Source organism: Eubalaena glacialis, chromosome 15 (assembly GCF_028564815.1).
Source record: "Eubalaena glacialis isolate mEubGla1 chromosome 15, mEubGla1.1.hap2.+ XY, whole genome shotgun sequence".
In the NCBI taxonomy this organism is placed as follows: domain Eukaryota; kingdom Metazoa; phylum Chordata; class Mammalia; order Artiodactyla; family Balaenidae; genus Eubalaena; species Eubalaena glacialis.
This window is the reverse complement of record NC_083730.1, coordinates 44,702,717-44,730,667: the sequence shown is the minus strand read 5'-3', so window position 1 is coordinate 44,730,667 and position 27,951 is coordinate 44,702,717. Positions and strand designations below refer to the sequence as shown.

At 38.4% G+C, this 27,951-nt stretch overlaps 1 protein-coding gene across 1 annotated transcript in view; it reads left to right on the top strand.

The window, feature by feature from the left end:
• Positions 1 to 27,951, top strand: part of ASXL3 (ASXL transcriptional regulator 3) — a 174,261-nt gene that overhangs the window by 102,607 nt on the left and 43,703 nt on the right. Inside the window, exon 8 of the mRNA XM_061169713.1 lies at positions 12,844 to 13,007. Coding sequence (XP_061025696.1) covers positions 12,844 to 13,007 — 164 coding nt within the window. The remainder of the gene's footprint in view (positions 1 to 12,843; positions 13,008 to 27,951) is intronic.

Below are 27,951 nucleotides of genomic sequence, written 5' to 3'. Positions count from 1 at the left end.
GATATATTCATATCTAAAAGTTCTCTCCAAAGATACTAAAAATATGAAAAACTGAAATAGGAGTGATGATCTTTTTAACTACTCAAGCTTTGGACAATATATTATAAAGGATAGGGAGATAATTATACTTATAGTCCCTCTTAACTCCATGTTTTTGTTATATTATTTTTTAAACATCAAGGTTGTTAACATTTAATAATCTTTTTTTTTTTTTTTTTTTTAACCATAATCCCTATAGTTCACTAACCCCCTGGTACTATATGGTAATGGATTCAGTGCTCCCCGGTAGACTCTTTACACAATTTCTTCATTTGTAAAGGGCACTTGGATTTATGTCGTAGATGATTAGATTTTGCCCTCTGATAAATTTTTTCCCTTAGACTTTACTCTTTGAAAGCCTATTTTTCTTCCCTGAGCTCTTTCAGAATCCATTCGTCTCTAATTTCTTTGAGACAACGAAGAACTCTCGTTTTGAACTCTTTCTGTATTTCTTTGGGCAGTTCCTCTTGCAACCAAAGGCCTTGGTCTGCCTCTTTCATGTGCCCCTTCCCTCTGTGTGAGTGTTTGTGAGTGCATCTTGTGTGCACATTTTATGCACAAATCCTGTGTGGCTTCCCTTCTGGGAAATAGGAGGCTTTAAGCCAGCAAGGTCTCCAAAGTCTGAAGCCTTTACTCAGATTGGTGCTCTTCGACTCCCTTTGGTCAAAATAATAATTTCCCTGATCCTGATCAGACACTTTACCATGATTTTTATTATGACTCCGAAGTGTCATCTTCTATAGCACAGGCACTTATTGTGGCAATTTGGCAGTTGTTAACAGCTTCTCTTCTCTGCTTCTCCGGACCTCAACTACTTTATACTCTATAGTCTCCAGGAATTAGACACTAAAATGACTACCTCTTTTCTTCCTCTGCTTAGTGTAGGGAGATGAGGTACCAGCTTTAATGAGATAAGACAATCAGATATAATGAGCTTGTTCTTAAGCCAATTAAGAGTAAGTATGTAAGGGTAATTAAAATGGAATTAAACATCCTGTGTGGCAACAAATTTAGCAGTAAATTCATCTGCTCTGTCTTTGTTCCAAAACTATAAAACATATTTTTGCTGAGATGGACATCTTTGACATAGATCTTCTTTTGACTTTGTCATAAAACATTTAGAGAGGCACATAGTCTTTTTTTTTTCCCTGATGCCCTTAAATATTCTGAACCATACCAAATAGTAACCAACAGCATAACTTCTACTTCTCACATTGTCCATAATACATGTTTCTAAAATTTTATGATTTTCTCATTTCCCCAATACTCCTTCCCAAGGTTACTCTTGGTAAATGACCTCAACTCCCTCATATGGAGAGTATTTCGGCCATACATAAGCATTAAGCGAATTCCTTTCCTGTATTTTCAACATTTCTGTCTCTAGGTTTTGCCTTTGCCTTCTCTGCTGAGAAAATAAGCTTCTTCCTAATTCTTCTCTTCTTGTAGTCTATTTTATTTCTCTGTGAAATACTTGAAACATATAGAAAAATAGAGATGCTAATAAAACATACATCTATATACCTGTCACCTTGACTTCATTCCTAACACATGTTAGGAGTTTGTTGGGCATGCTTTAGATTAAAAAAAAAAATAGATGAAATTTTTGTACGTTTTTGTGTTTATAAGTGAGATTGGCTAACAGATTTTCTCTCTCATATTGTCTTTGTCCTTATTTTGGAATAAAAGTTATATTAACTTCATAAAGTGAACTGAAGAGCTTTCCTTACGTATTCACTGGAATAAGTATAAAATGAGTGGTGGGAGAGTTCCTTGATGTATTGGTAAAATTCGTCTTTAGAGCTATTTGTAATATGTGCTGTGCATGTATGTGGGGAAGGAGGGGTTGTCTATTTCACAAAAGTTTTCAAAAATTTATTGAGGTTTGCTATTTTTAATATAATTTGAAAATTTGCAAACTTGAAATACTTTGTCTTCAAAGATATTGGCTAAAGTCATACTAGTATGATTTTTATGCATGTTATACTTTTTAAAATCAAATTTTAATTATAGTTTTATTTGCCTTGTATACCTATACTGTATCTCAAATTATGTGCCTACCTTTCATTCCTATCCATGTTTATTTATGCCGTCTCTCACTAGATTTATACCTATTTTATTAGTCTTAATAAAAAAATCCTTTTTCTGTTCTTGATGGTCTTCATTCTTTTCTATTTCATGAATGTCTACTCTTATTCTTTACAATCTTTCTCCTTTTTTTTTTATAACATCTTTATTGGAATATAATTGCTTTACAATGGTGTGTTAGTTTCTGCTTTATAACAAAGTGAATCAGTTATACATATACATATGTTCCCATATCTCTTCCCTCTTGCGTCTCCCTCCCTCCCACCCTCCCTATCCCACCCCTCTAGGTGGTCACAAAGCACCGAGCTGATCTCCCTGTGCTATGCGGCTGCTTTCCACTAGCTATCTATTTTACATTTGGTAGTGTATATATGTCCATGCCACTCTCTCACTTTGTCCCAGCTTACCCTTCCCCCTCCCCATATCCTCAAGTCCATTCTCTAGTAGGTCTGTGTCTTTATTCCTGTCTTGCCCCTAGGTTCTTCATGACTTTTTTTTTTTCGTAGATTCCATATATATGTGTTAGCATACTGTATTTCTTTTTCTCTTTCTGACTTACTTCACTCTGTATGACAGACTCTAGGTCCATCCACCTCACTACAAATAACTCAATTTCGTTTCTTTTTATGGCTGAGTAATATTCCATTGTATATATGTGCCACATCTTCTTTATCCATTCCTCTGTCGATGGACACTTAGGTTGCTTCCATGTCCTGGCTATTGTAAATAGAGCTGCAATGAACATTTTGGTACATGACTCTTTTTGAACTATGGTTTTCTCAGGGTATATGCCCAGTAGTGGGATAGCTGGGTCGTATGGTAGTTCTATTTTTAGTTTTTTAAGGAACCTCCATACTGTTCTCCATAGTGGCTGTATCAATTTACATTCCCACCAACAGTGCAAGAGTGTTCCCTTTTCTCCACACCCTCTCCAGCATTTATTGTTTCTAGATTTTTTGATGATGGCCATTCTGACTAGTGTGAGATGATATCTCATTGTAGTTTTGATTTGCATTTCTTTAATGATTAATGATGTTGAGCATTCTTTCATGTGTTTGTTGGCAATCTGTACATCTTCTTAGGAGAAATGTCTATTTAGGTCTTCTGCCCATTTTTGGACTGGGTTGTTTGTTTTTTTGATATTGAGCTGCATGAGCTGCTTGTAAATTTGGGGGATTAATCCTTTGTCAGTTGCTTCATTTGCAAATATTTTCTCCCATTCTGAGGGTTGTCTTTTGGTCTTGTTTATGGTTTCCTTTGCTGTGCAAAAGCTTTGAAGTTTCACTAGGTCCCATTTGTTTATTTTTGTTTTTATTTCCATTTCTCTAGGAGGTGGGTCAAAAAGGATCTTACTGTGATTTATGGCATGGAGTGTTCTGCCTATGTTTTCCTCTAAGAGTTTGATAGTGTCTGGCCTTACACTTAGGTCTTTAATCCATTTTGAGCTTATTTTTGTGTATGGTGTCAGGGAGTGTTCTAATTTCATACTTTTACATGTACCTGTCCAGTTTTCCCAGCACCACTTATTGAAGAGGCTATCTTTTCTCCACTGTATATTCTTGCCTCCTTTATCAAAGATAAGGTGACCATATGTGTGTGGGTTTATCTCTGGGCTTTCTATCCTGTTCCATTGATCTATATTTCTGTTTTTGTGCCAGTACCATACTGTCTTTATTACTGTAGCTTTGTAGTATATCTGAAGTCAGGGAGCCTGATTCCTCCAGCTCCATTTTTCATTCTCAAGATTGCTTTGGCTATTCGGGGTCTTTTGTGCTTCCATACAAACTGTGAAATTTTTTGTTCTAGTTCTGTGAAAAACGCCGGTGGTAGTTTGATAGGGATTGCATTGAATCTGTAGATTGCTTTGGGTAGTAGAGTCATTTTCACAATGTTGATTCATCCAATCCAAGAACATGGTATATCTCTCCATCTATTTGTATCATCTTTAATTTCTTTCATCAGTGTCTTATAATTTTCTGCATACAGGTCTTTTGTCTCCTTAGGTAGGTTTATTCCTAGATATTTTATTCTTTTTGTTGCAATGGTAAACGGGAGTGTTTTCTTAATTTCACTTTCAGATTTTTTGTCATTAGTGTATAAGAATGCAAGAGATTTCTGTGCATTAATTTTGTATCCTGCTACTTTACCAAATTCATTGATTAGCTCTAGTAGTTTTCTGGTAGCATCTTTAGGATTCTCTATGTATAGTATCGTGTCATCTGCAAACAGTGACAGCTTTACTTCTTCTTTTCCGATTTGGATTCCTTTTATTTCTTTTTCTTCTCTGATTGCTGTGGCTAACACTTCCAAAACTATGTTGAATAATAGTGGTGAGAGTGGGCAACCTTGTCTTGTTCCTGATCTTAGCAGAAATGGTTTCAGTTTTTCACCATTGAGGACAATATTGGCTGTGGGTTTGTCATATACGGCCTTTATTATGTTGAGGAAAGTTCCCTCTATGCCTACTTTCTGGAGGGTTTTTATCATAAATGGGTGTTGAATTTTGTCGAAAGCTTTCTCTGCATCTATTGAGATGATCATATGGTTTTTCTCCTTCAATTTGTTAATATGATGTATCACGTTGATTGATTTGCGTATATTGAAGAATCCTTGCATTCCTGGGATAAACCCCACTTGATCATGGTGTATGATCCTTTTAATGTGCTGTTGGATTCTGTTTGCTAGTATTTTGTTGAGGATTTTTGCATCTATGTTCATCAGTGATATTGGCCTGTAGTTTTCTTTCTTTGTGACATCTTTGTCTGGTTTTGGTATCAGGGTGATGGTGGCCTCGTAGAATGAGTTGGGGAGTGTTCCTCCCTCTGCTATATTTTGGAAGAGTTTGAGAAGGATAGGTGTTAGCTCTTCTCTAAATGTTTGATAGAATTCGCCTGTGAAGCCATCTGGTCCTGGGCTTTTGTGTGTTGGAAGATTTTTAATCACAGTTTCAATTTCAGTGCTTGTGATTGGTCTGTTCATATTTTCTATTTCTTCCTGGTTCAGTCTCGGCAGGTTGTGCATTTCTAAGAATCTGTCCATTTCTTCCAGGTTGTCCATTTTATTGGCATAGAGTTGCTTGTAGTAATCTCTCATGATCCTTTGTATTTCTGCAGTGTCAGTTGTTACTTCTCCTATTTCATTTCTAATTCTATTGATTTGAGTCTTCTCCCTTTTTTCTTGATGAGTCTGGCTAATGGTTTATCAGTTTTGTTTATCTTCTCAAAGAACCAGCTTTTAGTTTTATTGATCTTTGCTATCGTTTCCTTCATTTCTTTTTCATTTATTTCTGATCTAATCTTTATGATTTCTTTCCTTCTGCTAACTTTGGGGGTTTTTTCTTCTTCTTTCTCTAATTGCTTTAAGTGCAAGGTTAGGTTGTTGATTTGAGATGTTTCCTGTTTCTTAAGATAGGATTGTATTGCTATAAACTTCCCTCTTAGAACTGCTTTTGCTGCATCCCATAGGTTTTGGGTCGACGTGTCTCCATTGTCATTTGTTTCTAGGTATTTTTTGATTTCCTCTTTGATTTCTTCAGTGATCACTTGGTTATTAAGTAATGTATTGTGTAGCCTCCATGTGTTTGTATTTTTTACAGATCTTTTCCTGTAATTGATATCTAGTCTCATAGCGTTGTGGTCGGAAAAGATACTTGATACGATTTCAATTTTCTTAAATTTACCAAGGCTTGATTTGTGACCCAAGATATGATCTATCCTGGAGAATGTTCCATGAGCACTTGAGAAGAATATGTATTCTGTTGTTTTTGGATGGAATGTCCTATAAATATCAATTAAGTCCATCTTATTTAATGTATCATTTAAAGCTTGTGTTTCCTTATTTATTTTCATTTTGGATGATCTGTCCATTGGTGAAAGTGGGGTGTTAAAGTCCCCTACTATGATTGTGTTACTGTCGATTTCCCCTTTTATGGCTGTTAGTGTTTGCCTTATGTATGGAGGTGCTCCTATGTTGGGTGCATAAATATTTACAATTGTTATATCTTCTTCTTGGATCGATCCCTTGATCATTATGTAGTGTCCTTCTTTGTCTCTTGTAATAGTCTTTATTTTAAAGTCTATTTTGTCTGATATGAGAATTTCTACTCCAGCTTTCTTTTGCTTTCCATTTGCATGGAATATCCTTTTCCATCCCCTCACTTTCAGTCTGTATGTGTCCCTAGGTCTGAAGTGGGTCTCTTGTAGAAAGCATATATACGGGTCTTATTTTTGTATCCATTCAGCCAGTCTGTGTCTTTTGGTGGGAGCATTTAATCTATTTACATTTAAGGTAATTATCGATATATATGTTCCTATTCCCATTTTCTTAATTGTTTTGGGTTTGTTATTGTAGGTCTTTTCCTTCTCTTCTGTTTCCTGCCTAGAGAAGTTCCTTTAGCATATGTTGTAAAGCTGGTTTGGTGGTGCTGAACTCTCTCAGCTTCTGCTTGTCTGTAAAGGTTTTAATTTCTTTATCAAATCTGAATGAGATCCTTGCTGGGTAGAGTAATCTTGGTTGTAGGTTTTTCTCCTTCATCACTTTAAGTATATCCTGCCACTCCCTTCTGGCTTGCAGAGTTTCTGCTGAAAGATCAGCTGTTAACCTTATGGAGATTCCCTTGTGTGTTATTTGTTGTTTTTCCCTTGCTACTTTTAATATGTTTTCTTTGTATTTAATTTTTGATAGTTTGATTAATATGTGTCTTGGCGTGTTTCTCCTTGGATTTATCCTGTATGGGACTCTCTGTGCTTCCTGGACTTGATTAACTATTTCCTTTCCCATATAGGGAAGTTTTCAACTATAATTGCTTCAAATATTTTCTCAGGCCCTTTCTTTTTCTCTTCTTCTGGGACCCCTATAATTCGAATGTTGGTGTGTTTCATGTTGTCCCAGAGGTCTCTGAGACTGTCCTCAGTCCTTTTCATTCTTTTCTCTTCATTCTGCTCTGCAGTAGTTATTTCCACTATTTTATCTTCCAGGTCACTTATCCGTTCTTCTGCCTCAGTTATTCTGCTATTGATCCCTTCTAGAGAATTTTTAATTTCATTTATTGTGTTGTTCATCATTGTTTGTTTGCTCTTTAGTTCTTCTAGGTCCTTGTGAAACGTTTCTGGTATTTTGTCTATTCTATTTCCAAGATTTTGGATCATCTTTACTATCATTATTCTGAATTCTTTTTCAGGTAGACTGCCTATTTCCTCTTCATTTATTAGGTTTGGTGGGTTTTTACCTTGCTCCTTCATTTGCTGTGTGTTTTTCTGTCTTCTCATTTTTCTTAACTTACTGTGTTTGGGGTCTCCTTCTCACAGGCTGCAGGTTCGTAGTTCCCGTTGTTTTTGGTGTCTGTCCCCAGTGGCTAAGGTTGGTTCAGTGGGTTGTGTAGGCTTCCTGGTGGAGGGGACTAGTGCCTGTGTTCTGGTGGATGAGGCTGGATGTTGTCTTTCTGGTGGGTTCGTCCACGTCTGGTGGTGTGTTTTGGGTTGTCTGTGGCCTTATTATGATTTTAGGCAGCCTCTCTGCTAATGGATGGGGCTGTGTTCCTGTATTGCTAGTTGTTTGGCATAGGGTGTCCAGCACTGTAGCTTGCTGGTCGTTGAGTGAAGCTGGGTCTTGGTGTTGAGATGGAGATCTCTGGGAGATTTTTGCCATTTGCTATTACGTGGAGCTGGGAGGTCTCTTGTGGACCAGTGTCCTGAACTTGGCTCTCCCACCTCAGAGGCATAGCACTGACTCCTGGCTGGAGCACCAAGAGCCTTTCATCCACACGGCTCAGAATAAAAGGGAGAAAAAATAGAAGGAAAGAAAGAAAGAGGATAAAATAAAATAAAAAAGTAAAGTAAAATAAAGTTATTAAAATAAAAAATAATTATTGAGAAAAAAATTTTAAAAAGTGAAAAAAAAAACGGACGGACAGAACCGTAGGACAAATGGTGAAAGCAAAGCTATACAGACAAAATCACACACAGAAGTATACATATACACACTCACAAAAAGAGAAAAAGGGGAAAAAATAATATATCTTTTGCTCCCGAAGTCCACCTCCTCAATTTGGGATGATTCGTTGTCTATTCAGGTATTCCACAGATGCAGGTACATCAAGTTGACTGTGGAGATTTAATCCGCTGCTCCTGAGGCTGCTGGGAGAAATTTCCCTTTCTCTCTTTTGTTCGCACAGCTCCTGGGGTTCAGCTTTGGATTTGGCCCCGCCTCTGCATGTAGGTCACCTGAGGGCGTCTGTTCTTCGCTCAGATAGGACGGGGTTAAAGGAGCAGCTGCTTCGGGGGCTCTGGCTCACTCAGGCTGGGGGGAGGGAGGAGTGCGGATGCAGGGCGAGCCTGCGGAGGCAGAGGCCGGCGTGACGTTGCAGCAGCCTGAGGCGCACCGTGTGTTCTCCTGGGGAAGTTGTCCCTGGATCACGGGACCCTCGCAGTGGCGGGCTGCACAGGCTCCCGGGAGGGGCGGTGTGGAGAGTGACCTGTGCTTGCTCACAGGCCTCTTGGTGGCGGCAGCAGCAGCCTCAGCGTTTCATGCCCGTCTCTGGGGTCCGCGCTGATAGCCGCGGCTCGTGCCGGTCTCTGGAGCTCCTTTAAGCGGCGCTCTGAATCCCCTCCCCTCGCGCACCAGGAAACAAAGTGGCAAGAAAAAAATCTCGTGTCTCTTCGGCAGCTCCACACTTTTTCCCGGACTCCCTCCTGGCTAGCTGTGGCGCACTAGCCCCCTTCAGGCTGTGTTTATGCAGCCTACGCCAGTCCTCTCCCTGGAGTCTGACCTCTGAAGCCCGAGCCTCAGCCCCCAGCCCCCGCCCGCCCCTGCAGGTGAGCAGACAAGCCTCTCGGGCTGGTGAGTGCTACTCGGCGCCGAGCCTCTGTGCGGGAATCTCTCCGCTTTGCCCTCCACACCCCTGTGGCTGTGCTCCCCTCCGTGGCTCCGAAGCTTCCCCCTCCGCCACCCGCAGTCTCCGCCTGCGAAGGGGCTTCCTAGTGTGGAAACCTTTTCTCCTTCACAGCTCCCTCCCACTGGTGCAGGTCCCGTCCCTATTCTTTTGTCTGTTTTTTCTTTTTTCTTTTGCCCTACCCAGGTACGTGGGGAGTTTCTTGCCTTTTGGGAGGTCTGAGGTCTTTTGCCAGTGTTCAGTAGGTGTTCTATAGGAGCAGTTCCACCTGTAGATGTATTTCTGATGTATCTTTGGAGAGGAAGGTGATCTCCGCATCTTACTCTTCTGCCATCTTGAAGCTGCTCCTCTACAATCTTTCTCCTTTCTTCTTTCTCCAGTTTTTATTCTGTAGTTCATTCATTAATTTCTTGATTTGCACACTTAACTCTTGAATTTTCAATATTTTTTCTACTCTCGAATATATACAATTTATTTTTAAAACAAATTCAGCTGCATTTTACAAATTTTGGCATTATCATTTAGAATGTAAATATTTTGTAATTTCCATTACAAAACATTTCTTTAACTTATGAGGCACTTAGAAGTGTACTTCCAAATGTCCAAATATATAATGAGTGTGGGAAGATTGGAGAGTTGCTATGTTTCTGTTATTGATATCTAATTTTACTTCTTTGTGGATAGAGAGATGAGGTTTTATATTATTCTTCAGTATTGTTGAGACTCAGTGGTCAGTTTTTGGGTTTTTTTGTTGTTTTTTTGTTTACTGTTTCCTGAGTGCTGACCAAAAAATTGCTTTCTCTTTAGGGCTCAGTGCAGTGTCCTATGTTAAATTCATTGGTTTAAGATTGATTATTGAGTTTTTAAAGTCCTTGGTATTCATAAGACAAGTTTTTTGCTTGTTATCTCAATGTCTGGTAAAATATGTTCAGATGTTCCAGTGGCATTATGTAGTGCCAATTTCTCTTTTTAATTCTCTCAATTTTAAATTTTGAATGCTATACTCTTGAAATGGATGCAGGCTCTAGGTCATTGTATCTTTCCAGCGAATTATTCCTTTTATACTCAAGGAATTACTTTCTTATCCCCAATAAGGTTTTTTTTACCTTTGTTTATCTTTGATGTTAATATTGTAGTATTGCTTTTTTTGTTGTTTTGAATGTCTGCCTGGTATTTCTTAGTTTATCTCCTCATTTTCTTCTGTTCCGTGTGATTTTTATTTTAAGTATATCTCTTGTAAAGCAGCATATGATCAGATTGTGTTACTTTTAAAATCTAATGAAATCCATTTGTATTTTTTTACTGTGTTGGGGACTTAATCAAAAAATTTTTTTCTCCTTTTATGCCTTCATGTGATTGAGTTTTCCTTCCATGAATTTATTTGGAAGTTATAAGTCTTTTCCATTTCTCCCATTGACTACCTATAGAGTTTTTGGATGGAATGTCCTATAAATATCAATTAAGTCCATCTTGTTTAATGTATCATTTAAAGCTTCTGTTTCCTTATTTATTTTCATTTTGGATGATCTGTCCATTGGTGAAAGTGGGGTGTTAAAGTCCCCTACTATGATTATGTTACTGTCGATTTCCCCTTCTATGGCAGTTAGCATTTGCCTTATGTATCGAGGTGCTCCTATGTTGGGTGCATAAATATTTACAATTGTTAAATCTTCTTCTTGGATTGATCCCTTGCATGCAAATGGAAATCAGCTGGAGTAGCAATTCTCATATCAGACAAAATAGACTTTAAAATAAAGACTCTTACAAGAATCAAAGAAGGACACTACCTGTAGAGTTTTAACAAAGTAAAGAACTAACAGTATCTCTCCTGTTTCCAAACAGTGCCAGGGTTATATGGTGTTCTCATTTCAATCATGCCTTCCCATCTCTCATGCAGTTGCTGTCTCCTGTTTGTTTTTGTTTTTTTTCCCTTTTGTTTTAATTCTCATTAGTTGTTAGTATTATTTTTCACTGTTAATGTTTATTTGGAGTTACTCATGTCTGTTAATCTTTTAGTTTGTCATTACTTCTGCAACCCACTCTTTCCTTCTTTGAGTTAATTTCTTTATTTGTTAAGAACATCCACTAGTACTTTTTCAGCAAGATTCTCTAAGGGATAGTTTCCATTTTGGATACTGAAAATATTCTTATATCGTTAATATCATTGCCATTTAAAGGGACTTTATTATTAACGAAATTCCAGATCGATGCTTCTTTTCTTTTGGCCCTTTGAAGATATTTCATTGTCATCTGTAATTTATTGATGATAAGGTTCCTGTGTCTTATTGTGATCCCTTTGGAGGTAACCTGTTTTTGTTCAAAATTGTTTTAAGGTATTCTTTTTATTTTTGATGTTTTGCTATTTCAACACATCGGATGGAGGAATGGGTATTTATCCTTTTTGAGATTTGGTATGTTGCTTTATATGAGGACTCTTGTTATTTTTTCAGTTCTAAAACTTTCAGACATTAGCTCTTCAAATATTGCCTCTCTGCCATTTGCTGTGTTTTTTCATTCTCAAACTCCTGTAAATGTGCATCCTGACTGCTTATTCCATTCCCTTTATTTTTTCTCTATCCTGCTTTTTTGACTCATCATTTTTAATGCTGCATTCTAGATATTTTCATCAACTCTATATTTATTCAATAGTTATTTCATTGTATCCATGGAATATATAAAAAAAAAATTTAAACTAAATTTTCGTTTCTAGAAGTTCTATCTGTTTCTGTTTCAAATCTACCTATTTTTAAAATTACAGTGTCCTGTTTTTTCATAATGAGTTTATTTCCTTTTTTGTTTCTATTGTTTAAAACAAGGGACAGCAAGTTGTTGCATTAGGGGCCAGAGAGTAAATGCTGTAGGCTTTGCGAGTCATGCGATTTCTGTCACAACTGTTCAATTCAGCATTGTAGTGCGAAGGCACATCTAGACAGTATCTAAACAATTGGGCACGCCTATGTTCCAGTAAAAGTTTATTTACCAGCAGCCACTGGACTGGATGTAGTTCATGGGCAATAATTTGCTGCCCCTTGATTTAAATCACACTCTATTAAAATCACATTCAAGTGATTCTCTTAACTCAAGCAACTGAGAGTGGTAATTCTTCTGTTTGATGCATCAGCTGACTGTCCCTTATGGTGGATTGTTCCCTTGTGTGTCATAATTGCGAATTGTGGACTCTATATACAGCCATCTGTTGGAGGTCATTGTACCTGAGTTGTAGAATTATCCTACAAAGCATACTGGCATTTCAGGCCTCACAGCTAATATTATAAAGGATTGCTGTTTTAAAGTATTACCCTTAAATTACCCTGAATAGGAATCTTCTGAAATACCCCAGTGCTTAGTGCTGTGCATGACACTTGGGGAGCACACAGCTATCAGCTCTCATTATCTCTATTAAAATTAACAGCACTCTTATTGTTATCATTGATCCTAGGTCTTATAGAATCTACAAAAACTGTAGTTGTTACCATTTATGCTCCTAAAGTTTTTGAGGATTCTGATTAATTGGAAGACCGTAATTAAAATACTTCTTTATCTAGACCTGGCGCTACTTTGAGTTAAAAATACAGATGGTATTGAGTGAAGTAGACATTATGAAAATTAAAGACAACTAAGGCAAGATAGAAACCCAAAGAAACTTTGGAGATTTCGTTCTGAAATATCAGTCTTAAAAGAGATAGAATTAAATACATTATCAAAAAAAAATATATATATATATACATATATATATATATATATATATAGTCAGTATACATTTGTGTGTGTACAGGTGTATGTTTTTCCCAATCTATAGTGAATTCATACCTCTTGCTTATTTATCACAGGACACTTGAAATGGACCAAAGCTGAGGATATTGACATAGAAACCCCGGGATCTATTCTTGTCAACACTAACTTGAGGGCATTAATAAATAAACATACGTTTGCTTCCTTACCTCAGCATTTTCAACAATACCTCCTGCTTTTGCTCCCAGAAGTGGATAGGCAGGTAAGTAGAAGTTTCAGACATTTGGTATTAGTCACCAGTTATATTATTATGAACTTGCAGGTCTGTTATCGAAGATGACTGATACATGGATGGATAGTTTTCTAATAATCTAGTATATTTATGTACTTTATATACTTAAATGCTAGCATTGGTGTGTTTGCTTAATCTGCCTAAACAGACTCATTTTTCATTATCACTAGTGAGCAAATTCAAAATTTAAAATACAGCACATTGCCATAGAGTGAAAACAACAGACCTACCCACATTGGGAAGGAAAAACAAAGAAATCAAACGTTCCATTATCAAATAAATCTTTGGAGTAGCTTCCCCTTTGCCCTGAGGGAATATTGAAGTGCAGCAATAAAAGCCAGGGTTTCTAAGAAATTATGTAAATATTTTCATTCTCTATTCTTTCCAAAAACCATTTAAAATTTATGTTTGGATTTGGCTTCTGAGAGTCTATCATCGTGAATATGATTGCCTATAAATAATCACCTTTTCTCTTTTTTTTTTAGTATAACTAAAAATGCTTTAAGTGTATTTTTGTATTTTTTAAAAGCCTCTAAAATAAGGAAATACAAATATAGACTCATAATAGCAGGCATCAATCATCTTCTAAAGCTGTTTCCTTTGAAAAGAAAAAAAATATTTCATCGCATAAACTTTTATTAAATTTCACCAAACTATTACATTTCCTTGTGATTCTCATTTCAATAAATTTTGACACTGTATATAGTTTCCAGTTGATGGACATAATGTGCATGTGTTTATGAATTTGCATCTCAAAATGATAGGTACATCCATAAATTGAAATGGGCAAGATTGATTCAATATTTCCATATTATTTTGAATAAATTTTCTTATAAATTTTCTTAGCTTTTTATCTGATTCTGTTTTCTCCTAACTTACCCACCCTTTCATACATACTTAAAATTTGATAAGCTGCTGTCTTCTATCATTCTTATGTATCTTTTTGGTGGAGATTTTTGTTCATATTTAGAAAAATACTATTTTGATTTTGAGTACATTTTTGTTTGAAAATTTGTTCAATATTTACTATGAATATAATACATGTTTGGTGCTTTGGAATAATGGAAATATCTATTAGTAAGTGCCTATTGCATGTTTATTGAATCAATGATTAAATGCACTCTAGTTGGATACAGAAGCTATATTCCTGAATAATGAAAATATGAGGTAGAAACAGGTAAGCTTAGGGGGGAGAGCACAAAGTAAATTGAGCTTTTATATGTAGAAGGGAAAAAATCAGAGACAAATATAAGATCCTTGAATTGGGCCTAGAGGTATAGGCAGAATTTGAATAAAATAGATGGAGATGTATTTTATGTGAAAGATTCAAAGATACAAAATCAAAAGCTAATTTTGTGGGAGTCTGGATTATAGGAACAACAGTGCAAATGAGTCTGGAAAGACAAATTAGAAGTCAATTTTGGAAGATGCCTTGAGTATGAGGCTAAAGAGTCTAAACAGTGTTCACGCTGTGTTTTCAGTGCAAAGACACTGAGGGCTTTTGAACAGAGCGATAATGTAATAAGATCACTGCTTTTTAAGAAAATTATTCTGGCAGTACTGAAAAGGGAATGTTAGAGATGGGAAGCATGAAAGTGTTGTTAGAAAGCAATTTTAGTTATTCCAAAAGGCAGAATGAGGGCTTGAATTTGGAGAATAGCATTGAACTTGAAGAGGAGTAGGACCGTGCAGTCACCTTCATCGTCACCACCATCATCATTAGCACCATCATCCAGTGGTGGCAATTTTACATTTTGTCAAATAACACTTGAAGCAAGGTATAGAGAGAAGCCACTGATCATTCTTGGGTTTCAAGCTGGTGTGACTGAGGACTGAGTTCAGGTGTTTAGAAAAACTTTATTTTTTGGCAGGGGGAGGTGGATTTATTAGCTACGTGACTGTTGCCTGCACTTCAGCATATGTGTGGTTTGTCTTGTTTACAGTTGTACCTCCAGCTCCTGGAATAAGATTTGGCATATATAAAGTACTCAATTCTTTTTGGAAAGAAGAAATGACAAATTGTCCTTGGATTAGCCAAATATTTCAGTAACCCAGAAGGCAGTCTCAATAAGCCTAATATTGAATTCAACCTGTAGCAGTTTCTGTTACTCAGTTTTTTCCAGTCACTGTGAGAAATATAAATGAATAAGGCACAATACCTGTTCTCAAAGAACATGTAGTCCATTGGGAAATCATTTATTCAAGAAATACTTACTGAACATGTATTATGTGCTGCATATACTGTGCTAAATACAGAGACTTCAGGAATGAATCTTCTAGAGGAATAACAGACGGAGGAGAAAGAAAACCTCATGCTGAAATACAGTTTCCTCTTTACTAGGAAAGAAGTCTGATAACTGGATAGATCTATACCAAATTTAGTATAAGACCAGACAGAGTAATATAAATGTCAAATAGAAATATAAAGTCCTCAGAAGGCACGAAGGATGAAGAACTTTAATCTGAAAGTAGTATTGGAGAAGATTTTATGGTGGAACAGATACTTAACTTGAACCTTGAAGGACTATTAGGTGTTTTGTAAGTAGAGCCAAGGGAAAGTGAATTTTACAGAGGGAGAGCTTGTCATTTACAAAGACTTGCTGTGTGTGTGGTAGGATGCTGTGCTAAAGGGTAATATGGTCTAAACCTCGATGACCCTGGTTGCAGATTAAGCTCTTTTAACTTTTTCTGAAACCAGTGGGCACCATCAGAGATTTCTCAAATGAGAAACAGCATACATAAAATAATTTAAATAAATATTTTAGTGCCTGGACATAGGGCAGGAGAAGAAGATCCAAAGGATAAATAAAATATTGTCATTATGTTCTCTTAGGAGCCAGTAGCCCTGTAAAAAATGTATCGGAGAGGCAGAAAGATAAGACCCAGGGAGACTGGGTAAGAGACAGTCACAGTAGTGGAAATAAGAGATAAGAGTCTGACCTTAGACATTGGCCTTGGAAAAGAAAAGAAAGGACTGAATTCCCGGCATATTTTCAACCCAGAAGAGTGGGAGTAAATGACACTGCCTATGGGATGGTCTGGAAGAAGAAGGTCTGTAGAAGGTCTGGAACGCAAATGGAGATTTCATTTAGGGTGACTTGGGAAGACAGGAAGGCACTGAGGGCCTATCAGCATTTGACATCAAGAAGTTTAGAGCTCTTTCTCCGGGCCCTGCTGGAGTTGAGCTCAGCCCTACCTCCCAGCAGAAAGGAACAGGCAACTTGATGAAACAACCTTCCAAAACGGGTCTATTTCACTTCAGTTTATAAAAACCCAAAAGGCGCTGAACGTCACCATTTTCTAGGCCAGAATGAGTAGAAAAGGCATGGAAATGTGAATCTGATTACATAGATTTATTTGAGCAAGTGGAAGGTACTGTAATTACGTGAAATACCTATGAATTTCACTTGTACGAAAGCTTGTTTTCACGTATTTTTACAAAATTTGAAATTCCCAGTTTTCTCATTTCCCTCCTTTGACTACCCCAGGTTTCTGCCTGATTTCTCCCCTGAAGCAGTCCTACAGGCTCTCCTATTCTGGGCCAAATGAAGCCAAGGCTTATTTCATTATTACATCTTTAAAATAAGGGAAGCTAGGTTTCCCATTTACCTTGCCAGTGCCAACTATCATTAAGCCAACCTGTATTTTTTTTTTCTATATTTGTACTTTTCTTTCTTTTTCTAGAGGTCTGTTATCTTAGATTACATTTTTTACATACTTCTAGTTGTTTTATAACATTGTCACAACTAGTTTTATATTTAAGTTTGCTTTCCACACATTGTACTGCAAGTAACAGAAAACTGAACTCAAACTGACTTAAATATAAAGGGGATTTATTGGCTCAGGTAATTATAAGATGGAGGTTAGAGTGGGCTTCTGGTTGCTGGTCCTGGAATTCAGTTATTATCAAGGACCCATTTAACTGTGTTTAATGAATTCATTTAAAAAAACCTCTCCCTTGTTGGCACTATTCTAAACCTGAATCCCTTAATAGTAGGATGGCTACCTGAATCAAAAAATGGGTATTTGCCTATTAGTTCACATCCATGGGGAAAATACTTCTGTCCCAGTATTTCAAAGACAAACGTGAGTCACATGAATGATACTATGTATCAATAGATCACAGTGACTACTTCTTAAACAATGACTCTAGCTGAGGAAGTGGAATATGCAAATTGGTTTAAAGCAACCAGGCCTACTCCTGAATTTTAGTGTGCTCACCAACTCCTGAAGTAAAATGGTGCACTGTGGAGATGTCAGGAAAACTTTAGAAATCTGGTTTTTAGGAAGTTCTATTAGAGGCTATGCAATGGAGGGTGGCAGAGAAGTCAACTATCAGTGTCCACTGTAGTAGGGTAGGTATTGAGTTTGGTTTTTAACACGTTGGGTTGAGATGCTTCTATAAACTATATGAAATGTCCAAAGATGGCTATATATATTCAGGTTTTGTGACTGGAGCAGATGGAATTAGTGATTAAAATTTACATAGATTATACTGTCAGCTATGGGATTTGATGAGACCGTGAGATATCATGGCCATCCCAAAGGAATACATATATTTGTAAGAAAGTGTGTATTAGAAAGGGTATGGGAGGAGCCAAGGAATAGATAGAAAATAGCAAATCCATGAGAGATCATCAATGGGGAGGTTATGTACAGGCAAGTGTCTCAGACGGACATTAGGAAGTCACTGGGGAGTAAGTGGGACATCTTTTCTTTGTTCCTTTAGATCCACCCTCCACCTTCTTTACTTTGCTTTGCTCCAGGAGGCTGTATATGGAGACTAATCCACGTATACTGCATCAAGAGAAAGGATGCCTCTGTCTTCCTTTTTTTTTTTTTAATTTTGAAATAATCATAAACTTTCACAAGATTTAAAGATATATTAGAGAAGAAGTTTCAAGCCTCGTTATCCATCCCACCCACCCCCCGCCCCCAGTATATTATGACTTTAAGCCTGTTTTTTCCTACAAAGAAGGGCGTCCTCTTGCATAAGCACAGTGCAGCCAGTCAAGATCAGGAAGCTAGCATTGATCATTCTTTTTTTTTTTTTTTTTAATTTATTTATATTTTTTATTTATGGCTGTGTTGGGTCTTCGTTTCTGTGCGAGGGCTTTCTCTAGTTGCGGCAAGCGGGGGCCACTCTTCATCGCGGTGCACAGGCCTCTCACTATCACGGCCTCTCTTGCTGCGGAGCACAGGCTCCAGACGCGCAGGCTCAGTAGTTGTGGCTCACGGGCCTAGTTGCCCTGCGGCATGTGGGATCTTCCCAGACCAGGGCTCGAACCCCTGTCCCCTGCATTGGCAGGCAGATTCTCAACCACTGCGCCACCAGGGAAGCCCCCTAGCATTGATCATTCTTACCGTGTGATTCTTAGACTCTATTCAAGTTTAGCCACCTGTCCCAGTAATGTCACTTTTAGCAACAAGATTCAGTATGGAATCTGTCATTTTATTTAGTTGTCATATCTTTTTAGTGTCCTTCATTCTAGAATAGTTCCTTAGTCATCTCTTGACTTTCATGATTTTGACACTTTTGAAGATTATAAGCTAATGTTAGTTTGTGTCATATTTCCTAGTGATCAGATTCAGAGTGTGTACCATTGGGAGGAATACGATAAATGATGCTATATTCTCCTTGCACCTATGAGGTAGCACACGATTTTGATTTCTCCCAATCATTTGATTAAAATGTATCCGCTGAGTTTCTTCAGTGTAAAGTTACTTCTTCCCTCTTTGTAATTAAATAGTATGTTGTGACGATGTTCTTTTAAACTGTGCAAATATCCTGTTCTTCAGACTCTCAATTTATCCACTTCTTCCTATCTGTATGGTTTCCTTGTTTCCTAGTTTTTCAATAGGTTATTATGCTCAGTTGTCCACATTTGGTCACTAGGAGCCTGTTCAAGCTGGCTCCTGTGTCTTCTGACGTGTCTCCCTCACTCTTCGAGCACTTCATTACTTTAAAATACATGGAATTGTTTCAGTCTCATCTTGTACTTTCCCTGTCTCAGCCCTGGAATGAACCCTTTCTCCAAGGAGCCATGGTTCCCTTTAGTGGAAGGTGGTATTTAGAAGTCAATATCTCACGAAATATTTGCTCTTTGCTATTGGGGTGTTGCTTTTCCCAGATCTATGACAGACTTAGGAAATATATGTATGTATATATAGGAATGCATACATCCGTACATGTGTGTGCATGTATATGTGTGTGAACACCTCCTTCTGTGTCTTATAGAACAGAAGGAACATCTTATAGAAGAAAGAGTATGAGCCTATATATAAACATAGCACAATTTCTATCTACATTTATTTCTATATGTTCCTCTATATCTTGTAAACCATGAATTCACACTAATACCTTCAACGTTAATCTAATACCCCATAGTTCATTCTGGTTTTCTCCCTTTCCAAAGCTGTTTGACAGTGACAGTGAGAAACTCAGTTTCTATTACCCTTAATATATCTAAACAGTCGATTAATCCCCTCGTAGGTAACCAGTCTTCCATGTTGGCCAGCATACCTCCCCATGGGGATGGTCTCCTTACTGCCCTGAGGCTCTGACTTTCCATGACGGCCCAAGTACCCACCCACCCTGCTTGGGCACCTTCCCCCGCTTCCTGCTTGACCCCTGACACTGCTTATCAGGCCTGTCCTGTACAGGCGCCCCCCCCCCCCCACCATGCTCTGTCTCTGCAGCTCCTCCCCAGGCCTCCCCTGTACCTCACCCCGCTGGGCGCTGTGATCCCACCCTGAGCCATCATGAGCCCCTCATGCAGGGGCCGATGTTAATTTTAGCTTCAGGCCTGAATTCCTCACGAGGGGGAAGAGAAGGCCCTCTGGATTCTAATAGGTTTCAGCTCTCGGGAAGCCCCAACAGAGGATTGGGTGGAGGAAGAAAAGTGAGGCTGAGCCCCTCACCTGCCCTGTGTGGTCAGCACGGGCCACATCCACTGACCAGCTTCTGTCGGAAGGCCCTTGCCACACAGCTCTCTCCGTCCAAATTCCAATCACCCCCTTCTCCCCTTACCGTTCAGGTCAAATACTAGCCCCCATCATTAGCTCTGGTTTCCTGCACTGTCCTCTGTGGTTTTGCTGCATCCTGCCCACACCTTTATAAATAGTCACTTTCATCTACTTTCTTTGAATGATGATGACTTGAATGAGCCACCAGTACCTGCCGGGCTCCTGAATGACAGACCTTTTGAGGAAGTAGAATGCTGTGGATGTAAGCAGACTCTGGTGGTTTGGGGGAGGACTAGGATATATAGTTCATTCATTCAACCAGTGTTTATTTAACATGTATTATGTGCCAGATAAGCATTGATGATATAAACATTAGTAAGTTCCACTTCCTACCTTGAGGGAAGTAGTGGTTAGAGAAGAGTGGGGGTGGGCGTGAGGTGAAGGCCTGTAGGTCCAGAACTATGCCATGGTGTTAGTATATGCATTGTATTTAGGTGACATAGAGAAGGTGATTATGTTCTGTATGTGGGAGTTGGAGAAGGTTTCAAGAGAAGGTATTACTGAACTAGGTCCGAAACAATGGAGGAAGTTTCCCAAGTTAAGAAGTGTGTCAAGCATTCCTAGTAGAGGAAACATACGTGCCAATAATAATACTGATTACCTACAGTGCTAGGCCTCCTACAGAGATGAGCACTAAGGCTTACAGTAACTCTCCAAAGAGTCTGCATTATTAACCCCACCTCATACGTGGAAACTGCGGATCAGGGAGAGAAAAGGGCTTAACCTAACTTCTTCCAAGTAAAAACGTGGGAGCCAGAATTTGAACACAGATTTGTCTAGTGCCAAGTTGATGCTCTTTCCCTACAGGATGCTCCCTGGCACCCAAGAAAGAGGCAGAGAAGTATATGATGTCTATGCACGCATAATTTTAGATGACTGGGGTATAGGGTGAGAAACTTGAGGCTAGAAAGGTAGGCTGGAGCAAGCCTGTAAAAAAGGCCATGTAGAACATAGCAAGATTTTACATTTGGAGCATGACATTATTAGATTATATTATAGAAAAAGAGCTCTGTTGGAGGAATGAAGCATGGAATAGAGGAGAGATTCCCCCATTCTCCACCTGGCTGTGGTGTAGCCACACTATCTTCCTTCCTGTCCCTCAAACCGCAGCCTCTCTCTGTTCTCTCTCAGCCTCTGTGCTTGCTCACGACTCTGCCAGGAATGTTTTCTCAGCATCATTTGCCAAGCCCAGCTCATTCTTCTCCACCGAGTCTCAATGTCACCTCCTCATAAAGGCTTTTCTTTCCTCCCCTCCCATCTAAAGTAGCCTCTCTGGATGTTTTCTGTCTTAGTTGTCTATTTATTTCCTTTCCTGCACTTGTCATAGTCTATGATTAACTTGTTTATGTATTTGTTCATTTGTCTTTCCTCATGAAAATAAACAGCCCCAGGGCAGTGGCTCTGTTTCTCCCATTCACTGTGCCTGGCATATAGTAAGTGCTCAGTAAGTGTTTTCCTAGTGAATGAATATAGCCTGGGAAGCCACTTATAAAGCTAGTTTAACATATCTGATAAACATAAGAGCTTTTGCCAAAGCCAAAGAGTGAAAAGGAAAGGCCTCATTCATGAGACATTGTATTAGTTTGCTAGGGCTGCCATAACAAAATACCACAGACTGGGTGACTTAGAAACAGCAATTTATTTTCTCACAGTTCTGGAGGCTGCAAATCCGAGTTCAAGATGCTAGCATATTTCGATTCTCCCGAGGCCTCTCTACTCGACTTTTAGACAGCCTCCTTCTCTGTGTGTCCTCATGTGACCTTTTCTCTGCATGCTTGCATCACTAGTGTCCCTTTCTCTTCTTATAAAGACACCCTTCATATTGGGTTGAGGCCCACCCATATGACCTCATTTAATCTTAATTACCTCTTTGAAGGCCATGTCTCCAAATATAGTCACATGGTTAGGGCTTCAACGTATGAACTTGTGCGGGGGGGCAATTCTATCCAATACAGGCATTTTAGAAATAAAATCATCATGACTTGGTAATTGGATTTGAGGGAGAAAGAAGAATTGAATACCCCTTTTAGGCAGTAAGTATTTATTACGCATTTGAGAGTAGCAAAAGATTGGTATGTTTTTAAAGCTAGGATAGGCTTAAACATGTTTTTGTCCTAAAAATTGAGGCACTTGATAGAAGAAATTGAAGATAGAAGAGAGAGGTTTGATTTTTATGGACAAAAGTCTTAGAAGAGATGGAAAGCAATGGACTCTATTGGTAAAGAAGCTGGTTTAAGAAAAAAAGAAGTGTTGATTTCTGAGATCAGAGAGGAGAGAAGCAGGAAAGAAGGAGTGATGAAATAACTAAGTGTGAAGAGTATGGTGGAGAGTGAGGGGTTTTCAGCTGGGTGGTGGTGTATTTGTCTTCTCAGAGACTAGAGAATTAGGGGTTTCACAAGAGTTAAAGGCTTTGGAAAGCAACTTGATGGATTGTACTATGGATTCATCCTGGGGAAGAAGTGGCTGCTGAACAGCATTGAGGCCCCATCTGAGTTTAGATGCCAGCAGACACACTTGGTCTGCTTCTGTGTTTTCCACCCCGCAGTGCTAAATATTGGTACATTTAGCTTGGTGCCAAGAGTTGGATTTTGCCAGGGTTGTTGGAGGTTTACAAAGGAGCTGAAAGGTTGTAGGGGACTTGTGAGATGCTTGTTGGGGTGGTTGATTATGGGGTCCAGGCTGGATAGGAAGAAAAGTTAGGTCAGAGGAGCTAGAGTGAGTGGAGGTCTCAGGGAAAGGAAAATGTGGATTAAAGGAAGAAAGCTACATTTTGCATGAAGAGTCTCAAAATAACACACTTTGAATATGATCAGATTTGGGTAAACGCGTGAGTCAAATGTCATCTCCTTGGCCACAGCATTTTGGTTCAGAGATCAAATACAAAGAAACAAGAGGCCAGAGCAACATTGGTCAGTGCCAGTGAACAGGCAGAATTGTAGCTACTTCTTCCTTCAGTCCCCACGTAGGAATACTGGCTTAATAAATTCAGGGCTTGGGTTTATTTCAGATGTGCCTTTTCTGCTTAGCTCTCTGCAAGATGTGCTTGTGGAATTCTTAGAACCTTCTAGATTATACATAACAGATCTCTTCTTTCTTTAAGAATTTGTACTTTATAAATGATGTCTACGTAGAACAAGTTTGAGACCTTTTTAAAATATATGGCAGCTGGTGGAATAAATGTCAACTCAAGTGGAGTCGTATTTAGGTTTTCGTTACACTTTCAGGTTGAACGTCACTGATGAATAGGTTGTTGTCATTTCTGTCGTCTGTATCATTTTTAAGTGATGTTCATCTCTTTCTCCATTCGGTGGTGTCGGCCTATCAGGACTGTCTCTCCAAATACTTATAGGACCATCCCCCAGCTGCTTCTAAATAAATTATGCCTGTTATTTTTTTGTCCAAATGGTACTTGCAGCATTTCAATCCATTCTTACTAATCTCCCAATTTGGTTCTGCATTCATATCTGTGTGTCTGTGGTCTGTTAAATGACGGGCCACTGAAGGATATGTACTATGAAGGATATGTACTATGTAGTCTCTTTAAAACCCTATCTAGCTTTGTGCTCTTCAGGTTTTTGAACTCACTGGCAATAATGCACATCATTTTAACTGTGGAGAATGTCATTAAACTAAAATGGAACATTTACACAGTCCCTTTTGCAGAGCATTTCGGACCAGGAAAATGAATGTGTGTGTCAGACATTTTACAGCACATGAGAATGTGATTTATTGATTTCTGATGTCTCTGTTGGCATCAGTGTATATATTTAAAGAGTCACGCAGCCTTTATAAATGCAAATGGGAAAGGGCTTTCCATCTTTTTCTTCCATGGAAATAGCTCATACATTTGCAATAACTCAGGCTCCTCTTAGAGATTGCTCTATGTACTGTATATGTTGATTTTAAAATTATACCGTTATTTTATTCTACAAATAGCATATACAATGAAATGTCAGTTTACCAAACATTATAAAAATTCAAAACTATTAAAGATGTGAAAAAATACTCATATCTTAAGCCTTTAGGTAAAAGTAAGCACGTACCTGAGATGTAATTATTTTAATGGAACTGACACTTCGGCTTTTTCCCTGCTTCTGAAAGCATATCTTAAAGTACTTAGGAAATCCAATATTTCTTCCAGCCTAAGTCACTTACTGGTGATAGTAAATCATACATGACCAAAGATATCCTTGCAGACCACGCCTTGCTATTTCCTTTCTCGCCATTTGAGTTTTACGCTCATGCAGGGAAGTGATTTCATCTGGATATTATTCATTTCTTAGCTAACTGGATAGTTAACATCAACTTATGCTTATCAGGATCTGCTTCAGTGTATATCAAATAATGTTTAGACTGGATTGAATTACAGATGTGCAAGTAATTGCACATAATAGGCAATCCAACAAATGGAGCCTACTCTGTCCCGTGCATAAGGTAGTCAATTGAAGAGCACAAACTTATTTAACCTGGACAACATCCCATTCTGTGCATTAAACCACTTTTTTTCTCCTTCATATTGAATACTAAGTGGCCACCCCATGGCCTGTGGGAGTGTCTTTGGCCCTGTATGATCACCAGCCATTGGCATATCAGATTAATAAATATTTATTATTGTCATCTAATATTTGCATAATTACCTTTTGTTATATAAATTATTTAGTAATATGTGTATGCTTAATTCTTAACTACCAGTTTATACAGGAATGGAGAATAAGGAACTTTAACCTTGCTTTATCATACAAATGACTAGAATTTGAGAAAGGGAGTCATGCGCGTGGCAGATTACATATCAGTGCCTCTCCTTTTCATAAGGGGCACTGTAATGCCAAGGTCACCATGGACCATTAGGGACAGGTGTCATACAATGACTTACCCTTAAACTAGGCTCGAGAGTAGAAAGAAGAGAACAGATTTCACTTATTAAATCACCTTTAGAACTCATAGTAGTTATCAAACCCTATTCAAAAAATAAAGTTGCCTGAGAAAATATTTTGATTCCATTTGTAAAATTTATTAAAGATCAGTGTAAAAGAATAAAGAATCAATTATAGGCAGGAAGTAAACAGTCTAATAACGTTTGAACCTCTGGATTAAGGTGGCAGTATAAGTCTGCATATTTAATTTACTTCTCTGCTTCTAGATTCCCATTAAAATGACACTGGCTTTTTCCCATCAGTATATTTCTTTATCAGTCCTGGAACCTGGGGGAAGAATGCCATCCAGATTCCAGAAACTGTGAGGAGTTTCTGCTGGAGACAATGAAGGTGAGACTAGATGGAACTAAGAGGTGTCCAAAGTGAAAGTGACTGCCTATAGAGAACTGTTTGTGGGATTTCACTGAAAGGGACTGTAGAAATCACCTTAGACAAAACCAGCTGAGTTGTCAGGGCCAGAGGCAAGAGTGGAGCCTTCGGGAGAAACAAATCTCTATCTGGCTCCTGCTCTCTGGAAATGTTCCCTAGGATTTAGTCTCTCAACTGCGGACGTTTACCACTGCAGAAAATGTTTCCAGTCTATGCTTGCCTAAGGGGTTGGCTGGTTTTCTGTGTCCAAAGGCTGGCTGTTTTGCCAGCTAAAGGGAGGCCTAGCCTCACTGATGTATCCTTAAACATGTGGTTAATAACGTTTTTTATTAAAGAATGAATCGCTACTCCCCACAAGTGCAAACCTTTACTTGGGGAAGCATCAGTGGGGTAAACATGCACTTTTGCCTTATCTGAGCCTGAAAGACTTGTACAGGGTCCAACAGAGTTTCTGAAGAGACCATCTCAATATCCAGTAATGATCCAGCACCTACTGACCTCCCTGTCTTACGATGAAAAGACAGATCAATAATGCGACATAGGAAAGATGTGGCAGTTCAAAAAATAGACCCAGTGTGACAGTTCAGAGAACAAGACGCTCTGTGTGTTACTGAAACAGAATAAAAATGATTTCGACAATAGCTGTTAGTAAGCTGAAGACGATTGAGGAAAAATTAGTTGTATTTAAAATAGTAATTGAAGTTTTACAGTGGGCTATGCAACGTGCTAGACATTGGGGATACTATGTTACATGAGATTGTCCTGCGTCTGCTTTCACCGAGCTTATAGTCTAGCAGGAGAAACAACATTGAAGAAGGGAGTGTACAGGAAGGCCCTGGGAATATAATTTTCAAGAAGAGAGAGGAAGCTTGTGAGCAGGCATGGAAGTGAGCTTGATGTAGTTAAGGTATAGGCAGACCTCGGAGGTATTTTGGATTCGGTTCCAGACCACCACTATAAAGTAAATGTTGCAGTAAAGCAAGTCACGTGAACTTGTTAGTTTCCCAGTGCATATAAAAGTATGTTTATACTTAGTATCCTAAGTGCACAACAGCATTATATCCAAAATAGCAATGTACATATCTTAATTAAAAAATACTTTATTGCTAAAAAATGCTAACCCTCATCTGAGCCTTCAGAGGGAGCAGTCAGAACCCACACATTTATTAAGTTTGCCTTCTTATATGGGTGTGGTTTGTGGTGCCCTGAAACAATTACAATAGTGCCATCAAAGATCACTGATCACAGATCACCATAACAGATATGATAATAATGGAAGCGTTTGAAATATTGTGAGAATTCCCAAAATAGGACACAGAGACACAAAGTGAGCAAATGCTGTCAGAAAAATGGCGCTGATAGACTTGCTTGATGCATGATTGCCACAAACTTTCAATTTGTAAAAAACGCAGTATCTGCGAAGTGGTGTAACACAACAAAATGAGATATGCCTGTATTTGTAAATAGCTCAATACTTTGGAACCTTAAGCTGTCTTAGGCAGAACCAGAAGTGTTCAGTCCGTGGCAGATTCTTCCCCATCACTGAGGCCTGTGTTTTTCCAGTCTGCCTGGTGACAACAGACTTTGTGAGTAGTTCTTGCCCAGCCCCTGATTGTTTCCTCCAAGGAGAAGTCCAGAACTTTCTCTCTGTGGTGCTGTGGTTCTCTTCTTTGGTCCTATGATTCTCTTCCTGTAAACTATAACTGCCTTGGTTTCCTCTGATACTCAGCTTCAGTGTCTTGTTAGGCCAATAGATGAATGGGTTGGTGCCATTTACTGGGGTAGGTAAAACTGGGAAAAAAGCACGTTTTTAGTTTTGGCCATGTTGCATCTGAGGTGCCTTTGAGAAGTCTGTATGGAAATTTTGAATAAGAAATTGGCTCTATAGGTCTGAAGGTTAGAGTTCTAAGCAGGAGTTTTCAAAAAAAATGGGAACCACCAACATATAGATGTTAATTAAGACCATGGATATAAATGACATGTACTATAGAATAGAATGAGAAGAGGGCCCAAGACTTAGCCTTGAGATTTCCATATCTTAATGGCTGAATAAAAGGGATTAAGCTTGCAAATAAAACTGAAAAGTAATAGCCAATTAAGTGAGGTAGAGGAAGACCAAGTGTTTGTATCACTGAAATCAAGGGAGTAAATATTTAAGGAGTGAGTGGTTTATATTATTAAGGCTTAAGTATTGAATAGATGACGATGGAGAGGTCACCATCAGATTTCACATGTGTAGTTCACTGGTGGTCTTGACAAGAGCAATTTTGGAGGCATGGTAGGCAGGAAAAACCAGTTAGAAGTGGCTTCAAAAGAGAATGGAAGGAGACAATTTGGATAGACTGCTTCATTTTTTCCCCCTGCATGTAAATCTTAGAATTTCTTAGATCTTAGAATTCCTTGTTGAGAAAATTCTTAGATCTGAGAATTTCTTGTTGAGTACCTTGAGGCCAGTGTTCTCTTTTAAAAATTTCTATTGTAATGGGGTCTTTCCTTCTGTAATAAAATTGTTGTGTATGTGAAAGCTATTTTTTCTCTTAGCCATCTTACTCAATTTTTGATGATTTTTCATTGTTTTTCATTTT